Consider the following 22,566-nt stretch of genomic DNA (forward strand, 5'->3'; position numbering starts at 1 on the left):
ATGTGAATGCCGGACCAGAAAGCAGAAAAGCAAACCTACCTGTGTGGCAGACCCAAAAGCATGGCCAAAATCAATGCCGACCATGCCTCCGGTTTCCATGTTGATCATGAAGTTGGAGAGGTGCCGGTCCCCGATGCCCAGGACCCAGTGGCTGACACACAGGAGGGCGTGGGAACTGGAGAAGTGGGACCGCAGAGAGAGGAACGCTTCTGGGGTGGTGCTCATCCGGAGAAACGCTCTCCTGGAAAGACAGCAGAGGATCAAATGTGAATGCGTGGCCTTCACTGTAAAGGGAAATCTTTTCATCCTACTGGATGGTGCCATGTTGCTCTAGAAAACTGGAGATTTGCTTGATTTAGCACAGGGATTTACAGCCAGGGTCTCAGACAGAACGGTCCTCCTCAGCAACCAACGCTTTCAACTCCCCCTCAGAATCCAACGCTTTCAACTCCCCCTCAGCATCCAACGCTTTCAACTCCCTCTCAGCATCCAACGCTCTCAACTCCCCCTCAGCATCAACTCCCTCTCAGCATCCAACGCTCTCAACTCCCCCTCAGAATCCAACGCTCTCAACTCCCCCTTAGCATCAACTCCCTCTCAGCATCCAACGCTCTCAACTCCCTCTCAGCATCCAACGCTCTCAACTCCCCCTCAGCATCAACTCCCCCTCAGCATCAACTCCCCCTCAGCATCCAACGCTCTCAACTCCCCCTCAGCACCAACTCCCCCTCAGCATCCAACGCTCTCAACTCCCCCTCAGCATCCAACACTCAACTCCCCCTCAGAATCCAACACTCTCAACTCCCCCTCAGAATCCAACGCTCTCAACTCCCCCTCAGCATCAACTCCCTCTCAGCATCAACTCCCTCTCAGCATCCAACGTTCTCAACTTCCCCTCAGCATCCAACGCATTTCAGTGTCTGCCACCTCAGCTGTGTTCATCTCTTGCATTGGTTTGAAATCACAGCTCACTCAATCACAGCTTGGAGCACCACCGTCAGCGAACAGCGATTGATCCAAATAACCAGTGATTTAAAAAGGTGCACCCCAAAACAATTCCAAATGCATATCCCAAATCCCACAGTTCTGTGATAGCCATTACATGTTTATGAGAAACTAGTTAAAATAACGAGTAGTGGTGGACAATAGTCTACTGCATGACTGAGTTGTAAGTTCTCGGCCGTGTGTGTGGGTCAGACGTTTCTGGTTGAAGAAAACCGACGTGTGAAAACATGCAAGGCTGAGATGACAGCAGCCAGGGTAGCACACAGAGGATCAGAACTGACTCCTATTCTGAGCGTAAACTATACACCTCCACTGGCTCTCAAAACCTCACTAGAACTTACTTGAGCAGATTGCCTGGCACAAGCTGCTCAATTTTCTGGAGGTTATTGACCGTCTCGTTTCGGCTTGCCTTCCTGTGAAAGACAGAAGACAGTAAAGTTATGATTAGGATTAACTACTCCACTTTCACAATCCACCAGGTCTGGTTCTGATTTCTAGAGGTCTTCATGGGTCGGGTAAATCCGAGAAGACCCGAACCCGACCCGAGACCCGTACGGGTCCACATTTCCACGCTTTTATTATGGTTAATTGGGTTCGGGTGGATCCGATTCTATTACCTCGGGTCCCGGGTCTGTTTATCATTATGCATAATACCCGAGAGAAACGCATGAGGCGAATTGAGTGAGACCGCGGGCGCGACGCGATGTTTCGGGTCCATCTCGGTTTCGGGTCCACATTTTAGACCCAAGAAGACCTTTACTTCTTTCTATCACAAGTTGACTTACTTGTAAACCTCAGCATATTGTCCAATACCCTGCACTTTTGATGATGAAACTTTGTTGATCCAGGTGCCATATACTTCGTTCGGTCTACAATATGAGAAGAGTAAGTGTAAGCAAAAGTAGAGTTAGGCCAGTTTGAAAGATGTTCAGACAGTAATCAGATTTAATCTCCATTCTTTCTGCCAACACTCTTTCAGATGTATATGAAAGGACTATTAACAATTCTGTAAATATTATTTTATTGACAGTAAAGGCATTTTAATTCACTGGCGTAACATAAAAAATAAAAGGGGACTTTTCTGATTCAGAGTGAGGGTTAGGGTTGAAGTACCTTGTGGCCATCTTCTGTTCTTCTTCAGTCCTGCTACTGAATAGCAGGTCTTTCAATGTACAGGTATTCTCCATCCACTCAATAAGACCGATTCTGAAATGAAAGATTTTTGTCATGGCATTTCTGCTTTAATATATAGGACAATGCAAATCCTGTTTGTGATTTTCATGGACAGGATATCGAGGCGTAGCCGGGGGGAGTTGGGTTTGCAGTTCGGTGAGCTGGGGATCGCATCGCTGCTATTTGCAGATGATGTGGTCCTGATGGCATCATCTGCCTGCGACCTCCAGCACTCTCTGGATAGGTTCGCAACTGAGTGTGAAGCGGCTGGGATGAGAATCAGCACTTCTAAATCTGAGGCCATGGTTCTCAGCAGGAAACCGGTGGCCTGTCCGCTCCGAGTAGGAAATGAGTCCTTACCTTAAAACATCAACAGTGGAAATAATGTAGGCTGTGTAGTCAAAACCCAATAAATACAATTAATATATCCCATAATAAATAAAGAATACCTGGTAGTTATGGGAACGACCTGATAGGTGCGGAGCTGCAGGTTGTTGCGAGCGCAGGCCGTGTCCTGGCTGAGGAGGATGTTCATGACCCCAAACAGCTGCTCGATGCGCTGGTCCTGACGCAGGTCCTCTCCCCCCTTCACCAGGAACGGGTACTCACGCTCATCATCGCCACGCACCGTCAGACGCTTGGGCCTGCGAATGGAGCTCATAACCTTCACCTTGAGGGGAAGAAACACACAGTTTAATCAAACAAGCCATCCAATCTGTAACTGTAAGCCTCTGGAACGTCCAAAAACAAACAAATCAAACATACCCTCTCATCAAATCCTGCAATTGTAGCATGATATTCCGGTAAAGGTTTTGATCTGCCGTCATATTGTCCTGTCACACACAAGGAAAAAGCCACTAAGTATTGCATCACATAATTTAACTAATTTATTGTAATAATAATATTGTAATAACTAATAATTTGTTATTTCAGGGATGAAGAAGCGCACAGTAGACTTATACAAACCTTACTTTGCCTATTTGTTTGGTTGAGCAATACTGGGTAATGTTTGTTAATATTACTAGAAAAACAGTCACAATATTTAGTATAGATAGCTTTAATAGTCCTAAATAGCATAAAGGATCAAATTTGATATGGAAATTACAAAGGCTAGATAAACTAATTACAAAGAGTTTAAAAAGTTGAATAACACAATAATTACAAAATGTATCAACATGTGTATACATGTCTTAATAAGGTTGTCATTCTGAGTAATTCAACGTGTGAAAAGAGTATAAATGGTATCCAAATGAGTATGAAGCATCAATAAGTGTATATGCTCTTGACAATGGGAAACACTGCTGCCCTATTCATTGGCCTAACTAAAGCATTTGATACAGCTGACCACTCAATTTTAATAAACAAAACAAAGTTTGGAAACTTGTGTTTGGTAGATTTTTACTCTGTTCTAACAAGGCTTCTTGGCAAAAAAAAAGATACCGTTGGAAAGCCTGTTCATTTCCCTTTTAAATGGTGCCTCATTTGTAAGAACATGCATTTGTGGGATGAGCAGCACAGCTGTGGGACGCTCCCATGAGAAATGTGACATCTCTGCCAATGCAAATGTTCAGGCCAGACTCCCTATTTAAGGCCACTGTAACTCCATATCTATTGAATTGAATCTAAATGGTCCTCATGGGGATTTTCAAGACCCAATTGCATGAACAGTAGAAACGGTAAAAAGGTGAGTCTATAGGTTTAATAATGCTTGTCAGCCTGAATAGTTTAAGCTTACAACTGAGCTTAAAAATGAGCCAGTAGTGATCAGATGCAGATTTCGTCCATAGACTTCCATTCATTTTTCTGCCTCTTTGAGCTGCAGTACTATCAAAAGTATATGATATAGGGTCAGGATTAGGCTAGTAGTGATATCTAACAGTTATACAGTAGCACTAAAGAAATATATAGTTTAAATAGTTTAAGAGGTGATAGTGAACAAAAGAGGAATAATAAGATAAAGAATAATAAAATATGCAAGACAAGTGTTCTTGCCTACAGCAAGCACATTCATAAGAGATCCAGAAATAATGCACCTTTTCAGTTTCAATTCTGTGAACTTTTCCAAGTGTCCCAGGAATATCGGACCCATCCCAGACATATTCATGACGAGCCCTGGGCTGAATGTAGTGTAGCAACAGGCCAATACACTTCTTGGTGATTGTAGGACTAACCTGGCACTTCCAGAACATTCCGGAGTGTATCTGCTTTAAAGCCAGCCAACCAGGGAGAGTATTCCTTCAGGTTTCCTGGCTCCCGCTGAAAGCCACGCATGGTGCCAGCTAGATCATCCACCTGCTTCAGGAAGTTCTTGTCTTTCCTCTTCTCAAACAGTTTGACGCCACCTGGTCCAACCAGTTTCTCTACATCTTTGGCAAATTTCTATAGTATGTTAAGGGAAAGTCACGAAAAGCAATGTTTATTGTACCTTGGTTAACAATAAGAATCAGACATGTATCAATAAATGATCGATCTGAAATATATAAACCAAAAGCTAGTATTGTGGTGATAATACAAACCTGAATAAATTTCTTGCGGAATGCTCCAAGACCTTGTGCTTTCTGGTCCCCGAGAGAAGAGAACATTTCCTCGTACATTCGCCTCATCTTTTGCTTATCAAAGCTTGGTTTCTCCAACTGATTTTTCACATCATCCCACCAATCCTATTCCAGCCAAAAGACAAACAACCTTTTAAAGGACAATGGAGGACTGACAGTACATCACTGAAAAGATTCCCTTGAAAAATTCCATCCAGTGATGAAATACTACTTAAGTTCTACCTTGAAAAGCATTTCCGGGTTGGTAAGCTGCTGCAGGGCATCAACAAAGTTCTTCACAGCACCTCCGTTATCCAAGAGCGATTTGAGCCTGGGGAAGGGGTTTACGGGTGAGCCAAACTCACGATAGAATCTGAATGTCTGTGTAGCTGAGTTTCCTGTCAGAGGTTTGAGACCTTGAAAGGGATTACCTGTCAACAAACTCCTGGTGCTGGTGTCCAGTGGCGGTTTCCTCAAAGTGGTAGTTCTCACTGCTGACCATGTAGGCGTAGACGAGGGCTTGAGGGTAGCACTCTGCAATCTGACCAATCACGTGCTGCACTGCCACAGCCTCTGGCTTGTCCAGCAGGGCCATCATCTGACTGATCCAGCCTATTAGCTGCCAGCAGGGTACGTTCACCATCTACACACAGATTAAGAGCAGGTACGTTCACCATCTACACACAGATTAAGAGCAGGTACGTTCACCATCTACACACAGATTGATATGTTCAACAGGATCTGTGAAAACGGCAGAGGATTCTTATACTTGTTACCTGAAACTGGAATAGCTTAGCCTGAGAGCACCATCTGAATGCATCTGTTATTACCCATCTATCACAAACCTCTTTAGCCATGAGGTCCAGCGTCTCCGTGGGATACAGCTCGATGATCTGCAGGAGGCGGGGGAACTTGAGACGAGCCTCCTCAGAATCCATCCTCAGGGCTTTGAGTACACCTTCGACTACATGCACAGCCAAGGCCTGCAGCTCGGGGAATTCACTTACTGCAAACAGAAAGCATTCAGATAAATGGGTGTGACTCTGGACGACCAACTGTCATTCTCTGCACACATCCCATCCGTCACACGCTCCTGTGGATTTCTGCTCTACAACATCAGGAGGATTCGGACCTTTCCTCACTGACTAAACGGCGCAGGTGCTCATCCAGGCCCTGGTCATCTCCCGCCTGGACTACTGCAAACACGCTCCTTGCTGGGGCCTCGGCGTCAGCCATTAAACACCTGGAGCTTGTCCAGAAAGCTGCTGCTCGCCTAGTGTTCCACCCAAAGTTCTCCCACACGTCAGCTAAATGACTGTAATGTAATGTAATAACTTTAGCATTAGCACAACGAGTATAGTTGGCAACAAGTCTAGTTGGCAACTTTAACACCAGAGCCCCCAAAAGAAATATGTTCTTTTAAATTTAGAATTACTTTAATTCAGACATTGTGCAACTTACAGTGGGACCATGGCTTCCATGACTTAATATATGTAATGAAAAAAATCAACACTGCTGTTTACAGAAATATAAAATCTCAAACAGAAAACGAGACAGGCTATTTTACTGCTGCTCAAGCCTCCTCACCCTTGGCATGTAAGAGGCTTTTACACATGCACAACTTGGAGGGCGACTGTAGCTCAGTTGGTAGAGCGGGTCGTTCAATGATCGAAGGGTCAGTGGTTCGAATCCCAGCTCCGACTGTCCACATGTTGAAGTGTCCTTGAGCAAGACACTGAACCCCAAATTGCTCCCAATGAGCAGGTTAGCACCTTGCATGGCAGCTACCGCCATTGGTGTGTGAATGTGTGTGTGAATGGGTGAATGAGAGGCCATTGTAAAGCGCTTTGAGTGCCGCTAAGGTGGAAAAGCGCTATATAAGTGCAGTCCATTTACCATTTACAACTTCACTACTTTCATTTTTCAGACTCACTGGTATCGCTTTCCTCCTCTTCCCGCAGTCGTTTGTCACAGAAGTTGGCCAGGGTCATATGTGCCTCTGCAACGCTGCGTGCGTCCACGCTTTCCCGAGCGTAGGACTGGAGCTCCTCGTCGGCCTTCCTCACAGCCCCGCGGAAGCACTCCAACGCTCGCAGCTGCAATCCAACAGCCACCTGCTGGCACAATATACAGAGTGGTGAAGAGATGTCGCCATTTTGCAGGATGAAACGTTAACATCGCTGCCATTTGGTTCTAAGTTCTAAGTCCCTATGGGAAATACGAAAAATGCAGAAAATAAGGTATGTATTTAACGTTTCGTTATAAAAGTAAAATGCATAATTGAAGACAGGTTTTGTGAATTTTGAAGACCTTAGTTGGTTCTGAGGTTGATGTTGCTGAGATAGAGACAGAGTCACCATATACAAATACACACAATCACATACACAATACACCCTGCGCACTCACTGTACAGTATATACACTGACCACACTACTTTTTGTATTTTGTTCTTTTTCTTAGCTTATCCTTTTTTGCACTAGCATTTTGTACTCGCCCTTTGGACTGTCCTATCTTTGCACTGTCCTGTCTCGTCTCCATGTTATGACCATGTTATTACCAAAAGCATATTTCCTAGTACGCTGGAAAAACTGCATGGCAATAAAACAAATTCTGATCCTGATATGCTAACTTATTGAAACTGGACTACAGGAATCAAATGGCTTCCATGTTTTTTCCTAACGTGAGCTAGCACTAGAAGATGTGAGATTATCCAAACTGAATAAATACCACACATACAGTATAAACGCCAAGCTGCCTTAGCTAGCTCAGTCTTGTATCTAAGATCATCTGCTCTATCATCTGCAGAAACATTTTTTTCATGGACAGATTTAGCTCCAACAAATGTGAACTGTTCATAGCGGCCGTCAGATAGACTTTGGACTGCTGTAGTCCAGTTAGCATAGCACTAGCAACATCGACCTCGGAACCAGAAAGAAAGGCTTCAAAATTCACAAAACCCATCTTCAATAATGTGTTTTAACTTTTAGAACAAAACGTACTCCAGTCTGGGAGTCTCTGTTTAACACATACAGTACCTAATTTTCGATATTTTTTGCGAATCCCATTCATTTTTCAGAACTCACCACTCTATTGACATTACACTGTAGCTGCAGTCCTACCTACTGGCACCCCACTGACATTACACGTGTGGTCCAAGTCAATGGCTAAACTACCAATATGTGCACCTGGATGTTTCACACATTCTATGGCTGTCATTACAACTGGACAAGGAGGCAAATTATATCACATTATAAGTATGTTTCGTTTAACAGCACCTTGTGATAACCAGCGCCTGATGTGGACCCAGCAAGCTGCAGGATCCTCTCTAGTTTCTCTCCGCCCACGGTGTCCAGCACAGAGGAGCCCCTGCTCACAGCAGAGGCCAGGACGTGGTAGGAGGACCCCAGCAGCAGCATCTGGTCTCTGAACACTTTGGAAGAGGCAGCCTGGATATCTGACTGGAGGTCATCTACAGGAAGAACAAAACAGAAGTGGCTTGACAGTTGTGACAGGGTCGGCGGTATCTGTTAAACCAAGGGACACTAGTTTGTACTGTAAACTTCTCTTGGCTTGACAACAAACTGTCCATTCTCAACATAGTTTCTTCAAATGAACGCCTTATGTCATCATCACAATCTCATTTCTACTGTGGCCGATATGTTCAAACAAACATCAAACAAACTATGGGGTCAGAAGACATAATGGCCAAAACTTGGGTCAGATATTAGTCAGCACAACCACAGAACTGACAAATGCCAGTGTATTGAACCCTTAAAGAATGTGGCCCTGTTCCAACACCAGTGCTTCCTTCCTTTCTTCCTCCCTACCTCAGGTCAACTCTGACTAGTATGATTGGGATAGGTGAAACCATGAGATCTTCAATTTAGCTGGTCCTAATCCAGTCATATGAGATCAGTGACTTCTCCTGGAGGATGGAGGCCTGCGTACCCAGCAGAGTGACGGTCTTGAGCGTGGTGCTGATCTGCTCCAGCGGACCCTGGGCCAGGCTGCGTCGCTGGCTGAAACGGGTGAAGCTGTGGACCCAGCGCAGCAGCCAGGCTCGGTCCGTCTTAGCCTCCCGGTGGAGCTCCTTCAGCAGCTTGGTGGCTACGGGGAAGTTATTCTGCAAAACCACCATCACAATGAGAACAGTGAAGAAACGTATGGGAAAGAAGCATGCCTTTTTTTTGTTACCAATTGCATGTCCAACATACAATCTTGTTGTCTTCCGACATGTAAAGTGCAACATGACATGCTATAACCAATAACACTGACAAAAAGAACAAAAAGAACAAAATGAACCTCCCCCCACCCCCCATCCCCGGCGGCTTGTAACCCCCCCCCAAGAAGCATGCCATTTAAACCAAAGCCCAGGCACTCTCTCTCAGTTCCCTCTCTTTATTTCATGCAATCGTGTCCTTAGGATGCAACGCATTTTAAGACTAAATTACGCTCTTCACTGTATTCAGCGCTTGAGGCAACTAACTAACTAACCCACTACTGTACCAATCTTCCAATGGACTAATTCTCTCCATTACATGAAGTTCCTCCTGTGGCAAACTCACCTGTTTCCATGCACTGTCTGCCATGCGTAGCTTCATGCTGAACTTGGAGCCCTTCACCAGCATGTGGAGGTCCTGGTGTCCATCCTGTGCCGGCTCATCCACCTCCATGTTCTCACTGCTACTCAGCTTCTCAAGCACCTTATCCAAGAAGAAACAGCTGAACAAAAGACACGAATGTTATCATGTTGTCAGAATCTCGTTGACATGCTGATTACATGACTTGGTCTTTTTAAAAGGTGCACTCTACCTGTGTGTGTATGTGCACTCTACATGTGTGTATTTGTATAGCACCATTCATACAAATCAATGTAGCGCATACTGTAGTGCTTTACATAAAAGTAAATGGATAAAAACATATTTTTCATTTAATTTCATTTATTTATTCGCGCCATAAAAAAAGTAACAAGAAAGAAATACTGCTTTTGTGGATGTATGCCTCTGCCTAAGAACAGAACTTAAGAAGATATTGGTGAATGAGGCCCATTGTGAGAACCAAGAGAACTAAAGTATAGATGAAAATACAGATCTTAGTCTTACCGAGATGTTATGACATCATCCCATACGTTCATTGGATCCACTTTGCCATCAGGATATCGGTCAGTCCACAATCTGACCAGCTTCTGGAGGGAGCTCACCGAAACTAAGAGAGGCATTAAAATGTCATTAACAATTAAATTTGCCATCTACGTTTAAGGTTCTGGTTTGTCAACCATGTCAGACAGGATCCCTCACCTTCTCCTGACATGAACTGAAGGAAATCCTGGATTTCCGTCAGGGCTTGGACGGACTGCAGAATTGTCAGTCGACTTCGGTTCATTAGTGTGTCAACACTGGAATAATCCTTCATGTGACAGAAAATATACACGAGTGTGATCAACCAACACTACCTTGTACAGTAAGAAGTATTTAGTAACAGCAAAACTAAATCCGTGAAAAACGCTTGGAAATTCCTTCTTTTTTTTTTTTACCTTTTACTTGGGGCGTTTAAAATTAGTTATCAATTGTTTTGTTCTGGTTTTTCATTAAACCAATGATAATGATTACAAAAATAGTAGTGTAGTATGCTAAACTCTGATTGAACACCTTCCCTTTGAAGGGCAAGGTAACTTATCAACTTGAAAAAAAAATGTCTACTGTTCCGGTGGTGCTGCCCTGCTGTGACCCGGGCTGCCCTGCTGTGACCCGGGCTGCCCTGCTGTGACCCAGGCTGCCCTGCTGTGACCCGGGCTGCCCTGCTGTGACCCGGGCTGCCCTGCTGTGACCCGGGCTGCCCTGCTGTGACCCGGGCTGCCCTGCTGTGACCCGGGCTGCCCTGCTGTGACCCGGGCTGCCCTGCTGTGACCCAGGCTGCCCTGCTGTGACCCAGGCTGCCCTGCTGTGACCCAGGCTGCCCTGCTGTGACCCAGGCTGCCCTGCTGTGACCCGGGCTGCCCTGCTGTGACCCGGGCTGCCCTGCTGTGACCCGGGCTGCCCTGCTGTGACCCAGGCTGCCCTGCTGTGACCCAGGCTGCCCTGCTGTGACCCAGGCTGCCCTGCTGTGACCCAGGCTGCCCTGCTGTGACCCGGGCTGCCCTGCTGTGACCCAGGCTGCCCTGCTGTGACCCAGGCTGCCCTGCTGTGACCCAGGCTGCCCTGCTGTGACCCAGGCTGCCTTGCTGTGACCCAGGCTGCCCTGCTGTGACCCAGGCTGCCCTGCTGTGACCCAGGCTGCCCTTCTGCTGCCTTGTGATTTACGGCTGCAGCATGGGTGAAAGCCCAAGCCAAATTTTCCAATTTCCAGAACATTAAAGTTGATCTTGATCTTGAATGTAAAATAAAGGATTTTTTTTTCTTCCTCTGAAAATACTGTACCTGCATGAAGATGTGCATGCCATGGTTGGCGTAGTAAATACTGTACCTGCATGAAGATGTGCATGCCGTGGTTGGCGTAGTACTTGGCGCGGTTGTAGTCCTCCTGCAGGATGTACAGCAGGCTGAGCTCCTGGCTGTACTGGCTCTCCAGAAGCTGCTTGCGCTCCTCCACCTTCATGGCGTTGTCCACAAAGCTGAGAAGAGCCTGGTCCCTCTCACCCAGCTGCAGCTGTTTCAGCATGCTGCGCATCATATATGGCAGGTATGTTTCCTGTTAAAGATGCAGGGTTAGGGTCACCATCATATATGGCAGGAATGTTTCCTGTTAAATGTACAGGGTTAGGTTCATCATCATATGGCAGGTATGAGTAGCAGAGACAGGCTGGTTTAGACTGGCTGTACCTGAAAGAAGGGGTCGTCCCACATCTTGTCCAGGTTGGCTGGTGAGCCCTCATCGATGTTGACGGTGGAGACGTACTGCAGAGACTTCCACTCCGTCAGGTGGTTGTAGGCCTCCAAAGCAGCCATCTCCCAGAAATCCTTTTCTGTGTCAGTGGGCTCTGCGTCTCTCCAGTCCTCAGTGTTAAGAGCCTGTCATGTTAGGGAACAGGAAAAAACCTCAATAACCAATGATTTTTCAACTAGACAAAACTACTGACCTGCATGTGTATTATGATATGAACACACTAGTGGACACTAGTGCACTTAAATCACATTTTCTATATACAGTATAAGGCTAGTTACTAGAGCTGAGGAGTACCAGCCATGAATACTTCAGGTCTGTTCCTGATCCAAAATATGATAATATACAAACACCATTGATATGATGCCCTAACTTAAACACAACATTGATATGATGCCCTAACGTACAGCAATATTGCACATGTGGTTCCTAGGTAGTAAGAGTGACGAGGTGTTACCTCATTGTAGAGTTTTACTGCCTCAGCGTAGTCACTGCTGGCCTCGGCTTGCACAGCTGCTGACGTTATGGGCTTCGTTCCAATTTTACTACCAAAGACTCCCCTGACGACATCATAATCCCCCAGGGACCGGTAGAGCCTGAGAAGAACATGTGACATTCCTACGTTCAAAACATGTGATATACCTATATTCATAACTTAGAGTCTCTGAGGTGAAGGTTTCTCCCTCTTATTCTCTAACCAGGACCTGTGGATGCCCCCTGTCTCCTGCAGGCCACCCTGTACCCTGTAGAAATCCTCCTGACCGCTGTAGAGGTCCAGTCCAGCTACCAACCCCGTCTTCCTCTCTCCTCCCTAGTGTCTCTCACTCTTGTAATATACCCAGGTCCTAGAGAGCACCCCCTCTCTTCCTCCTGAGGTCCCCATGGCTCCTGGAGAGGCCCCCTGTCATCCTCATGTTCAGCTTCATCCCACTATGTGTCGCCAGCTGTCACAATCAAGTCACCCCCCCACCCCTTCCCCCCAGACTCTCTGCTTAGCTGCTATACCTAGTTTACTCTATACTTTCTAGGAGCATGTCTGTTAAGTGCTTACTGTGCCTTATTATGAAATATACTTATATATCCCATCATGCATTATTGTTATTATTATTATTATTATTAATATTATAGTATATACTGTGGTAATTGCTATTATTTTAGTTGAAAGTTGAAAATATGTACCACTGCTAAGTGCAATCATCACAGTTTGATTCATCACATGCTTGATTATTGTGAACATTTTGTACTTTGCCAGGTGGATCCATTTGTCTGTGTCGGGGGGGATCTCCTTGCGTGCGCGTGGGCGTTTGGCGGGAGGCTCGTCGGGGCAGGCCTGCAGCAGACCCTGTTCCAGGAGCAGGATACCAGACGGCTGCTGCAGGCTCGCCAGGCAGCTGGAGCTGATGGCTGCAGGCTGGATCTGGAGCAGCTCTGGGTGCTGGCAACTCATATCCTGCAAGACAACAGAAATGAACAAAGATGTGATCTGGAAATGACTGTAAATGTTGGACATTTGCCTGCATCATGTCACTGGGCCTCATTCACCAGTATCTTCCTAAATTCTCTTTGTCAATTTCTTCCCAAGAACGTTTTCTAAAGAAAACTCCCGTCTGATTCACAACACTCGCAGCCTAACCCTAACCCTGCCTTCCCATAATGATGAATCTCATGGTTTCATAAATACACCATTTTCATAAGGTGTGCAGTAGGCTACTGTACCCGCATTATTATAGAGCTTTACAACTTTTGGAATTTAAAGTAGAAAAGGTAGTTAATAATTGAAACTTGAGTTAAGTGGCCAACCTGCACACACGCCACAAATGGGGGAAAGTAGACGGTGCTCTTGCTCAGGAACTTGTTCATGTCCTTCAGGAGGCCCTGGTAGATGGTCTTCCTTTCTCCCGCTGACTTGTGGACTTCCATCTCCTGCAGAACTCCAGCAAACAGGGCGCTGAACAGCTGTTTGGCCAGCAGGGGGTCTCTCTGAGGAAACACGTCAATGTCATTTTATTCATATATCACCATTCATACAAATCAATGTAGCACATAGTGCTTTACACAAAAAGAGATGGATAAAAACATGAATCATAGGGATGGCGTGGTGTTTTCCATGGTTGCAGTTCTAAGGTTAACTCTGGGTTAAACTCCTTGTTGTTTTTGAGAAAAGTTTAGATATGCACTGCATCAGTCACAATCACACTTTGAATTGTTACCTTACATGTCCAATATTGGTTCTGTGTCACAGATTGAAGGGGTGGAGGCTAGATCTATTCCAGAGGTTGGGGGGTTAGGGTCAGATCTATTCCAGAGGTTGGGGGGTTAGGGTTAGATCTATACCAGAGGTTGGGGGTTTAGGGTTAGATCTATTCCAGAGGATGGGGGGTTAGGGTTAGATCTATACCAGAGGTTGGGGGGTTAGATCTATACCAGAGGTTGGGGGGTCAGATCTATACCAGAGGTTGGGGGGTTAGGGTTAGATCTATTCCAGAGGTTGGGGGGTTAGATCTATACCAGAGGTTGGGGGGTCAGATCTATACCAGAGGTTGGGGGGTTAGGGTTAGATCTATACCAGAGGTTGGAGGGTTAGGGTCAGATCTATTCCAGAGGTTGGGGGGTTAGGGTTAGATCTATACCAGAGGTTGGAGGGTTAGGGTCAGATCTATACCAGAGGTTGGGGGGTTAGGGTTAGATCTATACCAGAGGTTGGGGGGTTAGGGTCAGATCTATACCAGAGGTTGGGGGGTTAGGGTCAGATCTATACCAGAGGTTGGAGGGTTAGGGTCAGATCTATACCAGAGGTTGGGGGGTTAGGGTCAGATCTATACCAGAGGTTGGAGGGTTAGGGTTAGATCTATACCAGAGGTTGGAGGGTTAGGGTCAGATCTATTCCAGAGGTTGGAGGGCTAGATCTATACCAGAGGTTGGGGGGTTAGGGTCAGATCTATACCAGAGGTTGGGGGGTTAGGGTCAGATCTATACCAGAGGTTGGGGGGTTAGGGTTAGGCAGGCTGACCTGTGCCAGAGCTTGGAGGGGGGCGATGAGGCTGCTGTGCTGGATCTGGATGTCTGGCAAGTCTCCAACTCTGTAACTGCGATACAGAGTCACCTGGGCCTCCTTTTTCAAAGTCTGGTCTGCTATGTTATCCTATGTTACACACACACACACGCATACACACACACACACACACACACACACACACACACACACACACACACACACACACACACACAGTGGCGTATTTAGGCATGGGCGACATGGGCGGCAAGAGGAGCAGAAAAAGAAAACAGAAGAAAAAAAAACTCAGCGAAAAGTAAACAAACCCCCCCACCCCATCAACAAATCGCACGACAATCAGAATTGCTTATCAGCAGATAGATACTATATACGTACATACAGTACGTACAGTATGTATGTTCAGGCCGTCACTGTAAATAGAATTTGTTCTTAATGACTCGCCAGTTGCAATAAAGATTAAATCAATAATGCATGACTTATCACACACAAAATTACATCATCTAACAGTACCTTCTTCTGTTTCTGGTGACGGATTTCTCTCCTAGCAAACTGTAAACTGATTTTGTCCTGATCCTTGAGGAACCTCCGTCTGAGCCTCAAGATGTCGGCACGCTGCTCACTCTCAGCTGTGGGGAGAAGGACAGATGGGTCGGTTAGGGTCATTTCTGATAGGTCAGTTAGGGTAAGGGTCATTTCTGGTAGGTCAGTTAGGGTTAGGGTCATTTCTGGTAGGTCAGTTAGGATTAGGGTCGTTTCTGAGGGTCATGAGCCAAACTTCAATACTTGGTCCTACCACGTGGTCAGAGCAACAACGACAATGGCAGCAAAGTTTAGGTCCCTGAATGGCAGCCTACCCTAGAAAGCAGTAGCTGCAATAACAATGAATGAATGAATGAATGAATGAATGAATGAATGAATGTTGAGACTGGCCTTTACTGCGGCTGTTGCCCTCATCTGAGGGTGCGCTGAGGCGCCTGGTGCCAAAACCTTCGCCGGTTGGCTTCCAAGCTGCTGGTCTCCTCTCAGTGTTCTTGCCAAAAACCAACAACGAGGAGAGAGACTCGGAGGAGAGGGTGTACTCTGCTAGCGTGTCCACACTGACACCGGTCAACCAGTTGAATGTCTTCCGACGACCTGAAACACAGGGCAACATGTCAAACATCTGTGTACGGAGACTTGCTTGGCCATGGAGCAGCGGGAATTTCTGGCTGATATTGTATCTTCCTGACTCCAACTGGCAGAGCGGTACCTGGGGTCTGAGTTTGGGAGAACTCGAGGGAGCCCTGGGTGGCTCTGAGCTGGCCAGGCCTAACACTTCCTGGCTGAGGCCCTGAGCTCTCCTGGGCCTGAGTAGCCTGGGTCTCCAGAAACATGGGGGTCATCACTGTGCTCCTGAAGCGCCAGTTGGAATCAATCACATAGTCCTAATGAGACGGAAAGGAAGAGTAATCCCAGGTAAGGTTGAGCACCGTTCAGTTCAGCATATAAATGACTTCTCTTATACCAATAAACTGGAACAGGAAGTGTGGTTTGGGGAAGCAATGGGCCTCGTTCACCAATATCTTCGCAAGTTTCTTCCTAAATTAGTTCTAAAGAACTTTGTAAGAACAGTCCTAAGAAAAGTCTCCATCAGAATCATGAACGTGTTCGCAAACTGCAGAATTGTTTGCAGCTGTCTTCTGATAGTGATGTATCCCATTTTTTGTTAAATTGAAAGCAAAGAACAACACCAAAGCAAAGGGGTGAGAGTAGTTCAAACTGCGATCAAAAAGTCTAGCAAAATCACTGCTAAGAAATTACTAATGACACAGTGCTTTGGGTGCCCCATGTTAAATCAGCCCATGTTAAATCAGCCCATGTTAAATCAGCCCATATTAAATCAGCCCATATTAAATCAGCCCATATTAAATCAGCCCATATTAAATCATCAGTGGTGCGTTGATTGTTGCTGTTGCTCATGTCAAATTTTATTTGAAAAAGCGACATGATAAAATAAAAAATAAAAATGTAATTTGTCCCACAAAAAAGTAGGTGTGTATTGCATTTGTCCTTCTGGTGGTTGATGCTGACCTGAAATGTGCATTCGGACAGCGGGTACTCGAATATGTTGCGAGTGAAGTCTGGACTCTGGCTCGTCCTCTCCAGTAGCAGGTTGGTGGCCAGGCTCAGGAAGCAGCCCTCGATGCGGCTGGAGTACAGCGACTGGAGCAGAACCAGCAGGCGCTCCAGGGTGGCGCTGGGCAGACGCCTCTCATGACTCCAGAAGTTTCTCACATACAGTCTGCAATGATGGAGAGAAGGGGCGGGGCAAGGGTGGGGGGTGTTTAAGGATTATTAATGAAACAATTGTCTTGCACTTTGGCCAATTGGCTTATGTCGACCACAGGAGACTGAGAGGAGAGCAAAAACAAATAAAGGAAATCAATACTGTGTTTTCAGAACATGATTTCTTTAAAACCAGTGTTGATGCAAGGGCCAGGATGTTTGACTAAAAAAACAACATAACAGAAATATGGCCACAATGACATGTTGTCATTTGTGACGTGAAACCAGTTTCCTATGGCAGGTCACAACCAAATAACTAGTGAATGTGGTTAATGTCCCATCTGGTGAGAAGAACTAGTGAATGTGGTTAATGTCCAGTCTGGTGAGAAGAACTAGTGAATGTAATGTCCAGTCTTGTAAGAAGAACCAGTGAATGTGGTTAATGTCCAGTCTGGTGAGAAGTAAGACATGTATCCACCACCGTACTTACTGAAGGCCTTGGTTTTCATCAATCAGCCCCTGAAGAAGCACTTCCTTTGCGTTGTTAAGGACCTCCACTGAGGTGCTGTCCTGCATGCTCTTTGCATCACTGAAAACATATTTCATTCATTTTTACATTCATCATAGATACAAGCATAACCTGCACTTATCCTGGACTGGGCCTGTAGCTGGGCCTAACCTGTAATTATCCTGGACTGGGCCTGTAGCTGGGCATAACCTGCACTTATCCTGGACTGGGCCTGTAGCTGGGCCTAACCTGTAATTATCCTGGACTGGGCCTGTAGCTGGGCCTAACCTGTAATTATCCTGGACTGGGCCTGTAGCTGGGCCTAACCTGTAATTATCCTGGACTGGGCCTGTAGCTGGGCCTAACCTGTAATTATCCTTGATGGGGCCTAACCTGTAGTTATCCTAGACTGGGCCTAGTCTGTAGTTATCCAATCCTGGATTGGGCCTAATCTGTAGTTATATTACAGTAGATGGGCCTAACCTGTAGTTATATTAGATGGAGTTAACTTGTAGTTATATTAGATGGGCCCAACCTGTAGTTATCCTGGACTGGACCTAGCCTGTAGTTATCCTGTATGGGCCTAACCTGTAGTTATCCTGGACTGGGCCTAACCTGTAGTTATACTAGATGGGGACTAACCTGTAGTTATATCAGATGGGACTAACCTGTAGTTATATCAGATGGGACTAACCTGTAGTTATATAGATGGGACTAACCTGTAGTTATATAGATGGGACTAACCTGTAGTTATATAGATGGGACTAACCTGTAGTTATATAGATGGGACTAACCTGTAGTTATATATATGGGCCTAACCTGTAGTTATATAGATGGGACTAACCTGTAGTTATACTAGATGGGCCTAACCTGTAGTTATATAGATGGGACTAACCTGTGGTTATACTAGATGGGCCTAACCTGTAATTATATAGATGAGCCTAACCTGTAGTTATACTAGATGGGACTAACCTGTATTTATACTAGATGGGACTAACCTGTAGTTATATAGATGGGACTAACCTGTAGTTATATAGATGGGACTAACCTGTAGTTATATAGATGGGCCTAACCTGTAGTTATATAGATGGGACTAACCTGTATTTATACTAGATGGGACTAACCTGTAGTTATATAGATGGGACTAACCTGTATTTATATAGATGGGGCTAACCTGTAGTTATATAGATGGGACTAACCTGTAGTTATATAGATGGGACTAACCTGTAGTTATATAGATGGACCTAACCTGTAGTTATATAGATGGGCCTAACCTGTAGTTATATAGATGGGACTAACCTGTAGTTATATAGATGGGACTAACCTGTAGTTATATAGATGGACCTAACCTGTAGTTATATAGATGGGCCTAACCTGTAGTTATATAGATGGGACTAACCTGTAGTTATATAGATGGGACTAACCTGTAGTTATACTAGATGGGACTAACCTGTAGTTATATAGATGGACCTAACCTGTAGTTATATAGATGGGCCTAACCTGTAGTTATATAGATGGGACTAACCTGTAGTTATACTAGATGGGACTAACCTGTAGTTATATAGATGGGACTAACCTGTAGTTATATAGATGGGACTAACCTGTAGTTATACTAGATGGGACTAACCTGTAGTTATATAGATGGGACTAACCTGTAGTTATATAGATGGGACTAACCTGTAGTTATACTAGATGGGCCTAACCTGTAGTTATATAGATGGGACTAACCTGTAGTTATACTAGATGGGCCTAACCTGTAGTTATATAGATGAGCCTAACCTGTAGTTATACTAGATGGGACTAACCTGTATTTATACTAGATGGGACTAACCTGTAGTTATATAGATGGGCCTAACCTGTAGTTATATAGATGGGACTAACCTGTATTTATACTAGATGGGACTAACCTGTAGTTATATAGATGGGACTAACCTGTATTTATATAGATGGGGCTAACCTGTAGTTATATAGATGGGACTAACCTGTATTTATATAGATGGACCTAACCTGTAGTTATTTAGATGGGACTAACCTGTAGTTATATAGATGGGACTAACCTGTAGTTATATAGATGGACCTAACCTGTAGTTATATAGATGGGCCTAACCTGTAGTTATATAGATGGGACTAACCTGTAGTTATACTAGATGGGACTAACCTGTAGTTATATAGATGGGACTAACCTGTAGTTATATAGATGGGACTAACCTGTAGTTATATAGATGGGACTAACCTGTAGTTATATAGATGGGCCTAACCTGTAGTTATATAGATGGGACTAACCTGTAGTTATATAGATGGGACTAACCTGTAGTTATATAGATGGGACTAACCTGTAGTTATACTAGATGGGACTAACCTGTAGTTATATAGATGGACCTAACCTGTAGTTATATAGATGGGCCTAACCTGTAGTTATATAGATGGGCCTAACCTGTAGTTATATAGATGGGACTAACCTGTAGTTATATAGATGGACCTAACCTGTAGTTATATAGATGGGCCTAACCTGTAGTTATATAGATGGGACTAACCTGTAGTTATATAGATGGGACTAACCTGTAGTTATACTAGATGGGACTAACCTGTAGTTATATAGATGGACCTAACCTGTAGTTATATAGATGGGCCTAACCTGTAGTTATATAGATGGGACTAACCTGTAGTTATACTAGATGGGACTAACCTGTAGTTATATAGATGGGACTAACCTGTAGTTATATAGATGGGACTAACCTGTAGTTATATAGATGGGACTAACCTGTAGTTATATAGATGGGCCTAACCTGTAGTTATATAGATGGGACTAACCTGTAGTTATATAGATGGGACTAACCTGTAGTTATATAGATGGGACTAACCTGTAGTTATACTAGATGGGACTAACCTGTAGTTATATAGATGGACCTAACCTGTAGTTATATAGATGGGCCTAACCTGTAGTTATATAGATGGGCCTAACCTGTAGTTATATAGATGGGACTAACCTGTAGTTATACTAGATGGGACTAACCTGTAGTTATATAGATGGGACTAACCTGTAGTTATATAGATGGGACTAACCTGTAGTTATACTAGATGGGACTAACCTGTAGTTATACTAGATGGGACTAACCTGTAGTTATATAGATGGGACTAAACTGTAGTTTTCCTGAACTGGGCCTAACCTGTAGTTATACTAGATGGGACTAACCTGTAGTTATATAGATGGGACTAACCTGTAGTTTTCCTGGACTGGGCCTAACCTGTAGTTATACTAGATGGGACTAACCTGTAGTTATATAGATGGGACTAACCTGTAGTTATACTAGATGGGACTAACCTGTAGTTATATAGATAGGGACTAACCTGTAGTTATACTAGATGGGCCTAACCTGTAGTTATATAGATAGGGCCTAACCTGTAGTTATATAGATGGGACTAACCTGTAGTTATATAGATGGGACTAACCTGTAGTTATATAGATGGGACTAACCTGTAGTTATACTAGATGGGACTAACCTGTACTTATATAGATGGGACTAACCTGTAGTTATATAGATGGGACTAACCTGTAGTTATATAGATGGGACTAACCTGTAGTTATACTAGATGGGACTAACCTGTAGTTATATAGATGGGACTAACCTGTAGTTATATAGATGGGACTAACCTGTAGTTATATAGATGGGACTAACCTGTAGTTATATAGATGGGACTAACCTGTAGTTATATAGATGGGACTAACCTGTAGTTATATAGATGGGACTAACCTGTAGTTATACTAGATGGGACTAACCTGTAGTTATATAGATGGGACTAACCTGTAGTTATATAGATGGGACTAACCTGTAGTTATACTAGATGGGACTAACCTGTAGTTATATAGATGGGACTAACCTGTAGTTATCCTGGATCCACATAAGGATGTCATACATGCGCTCCCGGCAGGAGGGGGAGGGATGGGAGATGAAGCCGGTGACGGCTCCCAGGAGCTCCTGCAGCTCGTGGGGCTTCAGCAGAGCCAGGATCTTGTGGAGGATGTCCAGACACACTCTCTGCCTGGCCTCATCCCTGGGAGAAAAACAGTCACATTTCCAGCCCAAATTAGTAACCTTTACAACTCCATCATAGTTTTTATTTATTATGGATCCTACAGTAGGTACTGTAACCCCTTGGTATTTTCTTCTTCTATTATTGTTTTAATTAATTAATTGTATTAACGTTTAGTGGGTTAGATACTAACCTGTTTAGTTAGATACTAAATGTGTTTAGTGAGTTAGATACTGTGTTCAGTGGGTTAGATAATGTGTTCAGTGGGTTAGATAATGTGTTCAGTGGGTTAGATATGAACCTGTGTTCAGTTAGATATGAACCTGTCTTTAGTACTGTAGGTTAGATACTGTGTTCAGTGGGCTAGGTACTAACCTGTGTTTAATTAGATATTAACCTGTCTTTAGCAGGTTAGATACTGTGTTCAGTGGGTTAGATACTGTGTTCAGTGGGTTAGATACTAACCTGTGTTTAGTGGGTTAGATACTGTGTTCAGTGGGCTAGGTACTAACCTGTCTTTAGTGGGTTAGATACTGTGTTCAGTGGGCTAGGTACTAACCTGTGTTTAGTGGGTTAGATACAGTGTTCAGTGGGCTAGGTACTAACCTGTCTTTAGTGGGTTAGATACTGTGTTCAGTGGGTTAGATACTGTGTTCAGTGGGCTAGGTACTAACCTGTCTTTAGTGGGTTAGATACTGTGTTCAGTGGGCTAGGTACTAACCTGTCTTTAGTGGGTTAGATACTGTGTTCAGTGGGTTAGATACTGTGTTCAGTGGGCTAGGTACTAACCTGTCTTTAGTGGGTTAGATACTGTGTTCAGTGGGCTAGGTACTAACCTGTCTTTAGTGGGTTAGATACTGTGTTCAGTGGGCTAGGTACTAACCTGTGTTCCATCATCTGAGTGAAGCCCTTGGTCTTGAGCTGCAGGTAGATGTCGGGGACGGTGTCGGCGCGGCTCAAAACACACTCCAAGCACAGAGTCTTCAAAGTGCCATGAAGCTTCGGCAGCAGGAAAAACACTGCATTTAGAAAAAACCTGACAATACAGAAACAAAACACAAGCAAGTCCTTGGTGTGTTCACTTGGTAATCAGAAACCCTAACCATGTTCGCTTGACAGTCTGAAATTAACACTTAATCATGGACATGTATCCATAT

General features: G+C 44.6%; 1 protein-coding gene across 1 annotated transcript in view; it reads right to left on the minus strand.

The window, feature by feature from the left end:
• prkdc (protein kinase, DNA-activated, catalytic subunit) overlaps window positions 1-22,566 on the minus strand; it is a gene marked incomplete at its 5' end in the record, with an annotated part of 75,380 nt that overhangs the window by 1,939 nt on the left and 50,875 nt on the right. The window contains 30 exons of the mRNA XM_084443512.1: window positions 40-241; window positions 1,347-1,418; window positions 1,791-1,874; window positions 2,119-2,211; window positions 2,628-2,848; window positions 2,944-3,011; window positions 4,350-4,557; window positions 4,695-4,838; window positions 4,956-5,043; window positions 5,144-5,355; window positions 5,558-5,718; window positions 6,646-6,826; window positions 7,988-8,181; window positions 8,661-8,835; window positions 9,278-9,434; window positions 9,815-9,917; window positions 10,010-10,118; window positions 11,175-11,399; window positions 11,531-11,719; window positions 12,049-12,187; window positions 12,836-13,041; window positions 13,392-13,571; window positions 14,602-14,733; window positions 15,115-15,230; window positions 15,535-15,738; window positions 15,854-16,028; window positions 16,675-16,885; window positions 17,360-17,458; window positions 21,257-21,430; window positions 22,293-22,445. Coding sequence (XP_084299638.1) covers window positions 40-241; window positions 1,347-1,418; window positions 1,791-1,874; window positions 2,119-2,211; window positions 2,628-2,848; window positions 2,944-3,011; window positions 4,350-4,557; window positions 4,695-4,838; window positions 4,956-5,043; window positions 5,144-5,355; window positions 5,558-5,718; window positions 6,646-6,826; window positions 7,988-8,181; window positions 8,661-8,835; window positions 9,278-9,434; window positions 9,815-9,917; window positions 10,010-10,118; window positions 11,175-11,399; window positions 11,531-11,719; window positions 12,049-12,187; window positions 12,836-13,041; window positions 13,392-13,571; window positions 14,602-14,733; window positions 15,115-15,230; window positions 15,535-15,738; window positions 15,854-16,028; window positions 16,675-16,885; window positions 17,360-17,458; window positions 21,257-21,430; window positions 22,293-22,445 — 4,675 coding nt within the window. The remainder of the gene's footprint in view (window positions 1-39; window positions 242-1,346; window positions 1,419-1,790; window positions 1,875-2,118; window positions 2,212-2,627; window positions 2,849-2,943; window positions 3,012-4,349; window positions 4,558-4,694; window positions 4,839-4,955; window positions 5,044-5,143; window positions 5,356-5,557; window positions 5,719-6,645; window positions 6,827-7,987; window positions 8,182-8,660; window positions 8,836-9,277; window positions 9,435-9,814; window positions 9,918-10,009; window positions 10,119-11,174; window positions 11,400-11,530; window positions 11,720-12,048; window positions 12,188-12,835; window positions 13,042-13,391; window positions 13,572-14,601; window positions 14,734-15,114; window positions 15,231-15,534; window positions 15,739-15,853; window positions 16,029-16,674; window positions 16,886-17,359; window positions 17,459-21,256; window positions 21,431-22,292; window positions 22,446-22,566) is intronic.

Source organism: Borostomias antarcticus, assembly GCF_949987555.1.
Source record: "Borostomias antarcticus genome assembly, chromosome: 9".
Classification (NCBI taxonomy): Eukaryota; Metazoa; Chordata; class Actinopteri; order Stomiiformes; family Stomiidae; genus Borostomias; species Borostomias antarcticus.